General features: G+C 40.3%; 1 protein-coding gene across 1 annotated transcript in view; it reads left to right on the top strand.

The window, feature by feature from the left end:
* cftr (CF transmembrane conductance regulator) overlaps positions 1-3,641 on the top strand; it is a 39,176-nt gene that overhangs the window by 33,417 nt on the left and 2,118 nt on the right. The window contains exons 19-22 of the mRNA XM_013915420.1: positions 6-214; positions 1,857-2,012; positions 2,270-2,359; positions 2,704-2,876. Coding sequence (XP_013770874.1) covers positions 6-214; positions 1,857-2,012; positions 2,270-2,359; positions 2,704-2,876 — 628 coding nt within the window. The remainder of the gene's footprint in view (positions 1-5; positions 215-1,856; positions 2,013-2,269; positions 2,360-2,703; positions 2,877-3,641) is intronic.

Below are 3,641 nucleotides of genomic sequence, written 5' to 3'. Positions count from 1 at the left end.
ATTCAAATTCATCGACCTACCATCAGAAGATCCTCGGTTGGGGAAACCTAAAGGAGGTGGCAGAGGCCTTGATATCGTCATTGACAACCCCCATGCACGTGACTGCTGGCCTAACTGTGGCCAGCTGGACGTCCGGGGCCTCACAGTGAAATACACAGAGGCTGGGCGTGCCATCCTCAACAATATCTCCTTCTCTGTGGAGGGGGGACAAAGCGTAAGTCCTTAGTGATTGGTAGAGACTGCCTGTGGAACCTGGCAGGAGAAAGCATGGTACCTCTGCCTAATTAGGTTTACCAAACAAAAGAATAATTCCCCCCAAGCGATAAAGCAATTCAAGTGCCATAGTTAGGTCACAGAAAGGTTGTGAACAATATACTAGCCAGCCACAGGAATGTGTCACAGGGATGGTTACACGTGAACACATTTCTGGTTGTTGTTTTCAGCTAATGTTGTGCAAACAATTTTTTATATTAACACTGAATCTAATTGCTATGCTAAATGGGTTTGTTGGAGTTCTGTTAAACTCTTTTCAGTATTTTTCTGAACCAAACCAGGAGACAAAATTATGAGCTAAGACAGAGATTAAAACAGACTTCAGAAAAGTGTATGTGGACTGAACTGGAAACACTATTCCAAGTGGAAGTGTTGCTCTGTGCATACAGATAGGCAACTGTTTGCTAACAAACTGACAAAAAGTGATAATATCACAGTTCTGTTTATAGCTTTTTCCTTTCCTCCCTAAGTGGCCAAGAACTGTGCGTATAGCTTCAAGTTGCAAATTAGAAGAATCTGGGCAGGGAATCAAATTTTTGTGCTCATTTATTCATTTTCAAATGAGCAAAATGTTATTTCTCTCTAGAGCTACAATAAGGCTTGAACCTGGCCAAACAATAACACAGATATAGCAATCTACTAATGACTAAGTAAGCACGGCCCTGAGTGAGTGTCGGTTATGACATCATGGCATGATGGCATTATGACACATGTTTAAAATTAAAGTGGCTTATGATTTTGAATTAGCTTTCTGTAGAAAAGAGAAGACATGCAATATCTGACCACTCGCACCTCTGCTCTCCACCATTGGTTTTGGCAGTAATTATAGTCAGTATGACTTTGTCATAATGAATCAGAGCACAGTAAATATCTGCACTATAGTTTTGTGCCAATAGTTTTGCTCAATAGCTTCACGACAAATGTGCTAATTGTTGCAGCACAAGGAAGAAAGAAGAGAGGACTTTTAGACCATCTAGACCACAAACTCTTCCCCTCCAAAGATTTAAAAACAGCTCCATCAAAAGAAACATCAGCCCTTTTGTGTAGCTCATAGATGGAGCGAGCTATTTCAAATTATTATTAACTATTTCAAATTAAAATTTAAATTAAATGGAGTAATGGAGAGAAGGATAACAAAAATTCAAGTAACAACGATAGATCCCTTTTTGTAAGGTGCGAACAGCTTTTAGTGGTGCTTCTGAAGAAACTGATGTTAGTACGACGCCAGCTAAACTAAAGAGAAACGGTAAATGATTATATGAAAGAAAGAAAGTGTACTTTATTGGTCCCCGTGGGGAAAATCGCTCTCTGCATTTAACCCATTCACTCAGTGAAGCAGTGGGCAGCCATTGGGCGTCCGGGGAATATATGTCTTATTGCAGGGCACAAGTAAACTGACACAGTAGCCATGCAAATGAAAAAGTGCTGTCATCTATATTACAATAAAAAGGATGAGCATTCAGACACAAGGTCAATGAACCCGTTCAACATGAGGGCATGTTGACCGAGTTCATTAATTGTATTACATAACAGAAAAAGCTGGATATGAGCATTTACCATGAAAATGTTATGACTGTGTGCAGGTTGGTCTGCTGGGTCGAACAGGTTCAGGGAAGAGCACCCTGCTGTCTGCTCTGCTGCGTCTCACCTCCACAGAAGGAGACATTTCTATCGATGGTGTTTCCTGGAACTCTGTCTCATTGCAAACATGGAGGAAGGCCTTCGGTGTGGTGCCACAGGTATATCTATGAGTGATTAACTTCTGATATTTGATGCAGGTTCAGACAGTTACCCCAGCATCTACTGCTTATCTGGGTCTAAAAACGGTCTAAGCCAGTGGTTCCCAAACTGTTTTTTGCTAGGCCCCCCTCTGTTTTACAAGAAAAATGACTTAATGTTTTGAAACTTAAGTCATTATTCTTGGATGTTACAAGATATCTTTTTAATCCAGTCTGTTGAGAGTTAACTGTTTAAGTCTCTGGTCTTTCTTGAACAGAAAGTCTTTATCCTGACTGGAACTTTCCGGATGAACCTGGACCCACATGGAAATTACAGCGACACAGAACTGTGGAAGGTGGCTGAGGAGGTGAGGAGGAGGCGGTGTTTTCTTTGTTTCGTAATTTAGTTATGATTGATAAAGCAGCCTTGTTTTGATTCAATTAGAGATAATAAAGCTCATGTTTTGGAGTTAGACACAATCTTACATGCCCTCTTTGAGCTTTCCCCTCATGCTAGGAATAAATATGGAATTATTGTACTGTCTGCATAGGACAGTGATGTTGGTAAAATTACTGCCATGCAGTTTTACCACCATTTCAACATTGATGTCATGAAGTTTACACTAATGTTTTAAAATGATAAAAATGAGGTAAAGATAATGTGGAACTTCAGACTTTCAGTAAAAGTAAACTCTGTCTTGTGTGCCCTCAGGTGGGTCTGAAGTCTGTGATTGAGCAGTTCCCAGACAAGCTAGACTTTCAGCTGGAGTATGGAGGCAGCGTGCTGTGCAATGGACACAAACAGCTGGTTTGTCTTGCCCGTTCCATCCTCAGTAGAGCCCGTATCCTGCTGCTGGATGAGCCATCTGCCTACCTTGACCCTATGTGAGTATTAAACACTGTCTACTCAATAATCAACATATATAAATCACATTTGATTTAAAAATATCACTAGACCAGTATATGGGGCTTACATGTGCTGTTAAATGGTCACTACAGCGGTACTTTTATAATACCTTTCTACTCAATTGAGCACTCAATGTGCTTTCTACTGCAAGTCTCATTCATCCCGTCACACAGCACTTTTATGTATGTGCAGGGTTTCCTAACTGCTGCAAACACAAAGCGATTAAGTTAACAGTTAACCTTCTGATTGGTAGATGACCTGAGCGATAACCATCCACAATGATTTAAACAATGAGATCAGTCTCTATGCAAGTAATCCCTTGGATCTAAAAGCTCTTGCTTCAGACTGCTCTATATGCCGAATTTTGGGCATTTTTTCTACTTTTAGATCTGTATGATTTGAATCATAAGGTATATCTTTAATATGACCCACCCAGTCTGCTATTCAGACTTTTTATTTGTTAGGGGCCACCAATCAGAAGAAAGTTGGCTTAAAGGAGAAGGAGGTGAAGGAGGCTTGTTTCAGTCAGTCGATGAACTGAGTCGCTACACAAAGACCCAGAAGAACTGTGACTGATTCAAGGCTACTTCAGTAGAATCCAAGGAAAAAATAGCATTACAAGCTCACGGCTGGATTTTCTTTATTCCGCTTAAACAAATAGTCCCATTGAGACTCAGTGTCTGATTTACAAGAGAGACCTGTTCCAGACAAACATATCAAAATCACAACAATAAAAAAAAAAA

Source organism: Pundamilia nyererei, unplaced genomic scaffold, assembly GCF_000239375.1.
Source record: "Pundamilia nyererei isolate P.nyererei 1_Seehausen unplaced genomic scaffold, PunNye1.0 scaffold00301, whole genome shotgun sequence".
NCBI lineage: Eukaryota > Metazoa > Chordata > Actinopteri > Cichliformes > Cichlidae > Pundamilia > Pundamilia nyererei.
This window is presented reverse-complemented; position numbering and strand designations above follow the sequence as displayed.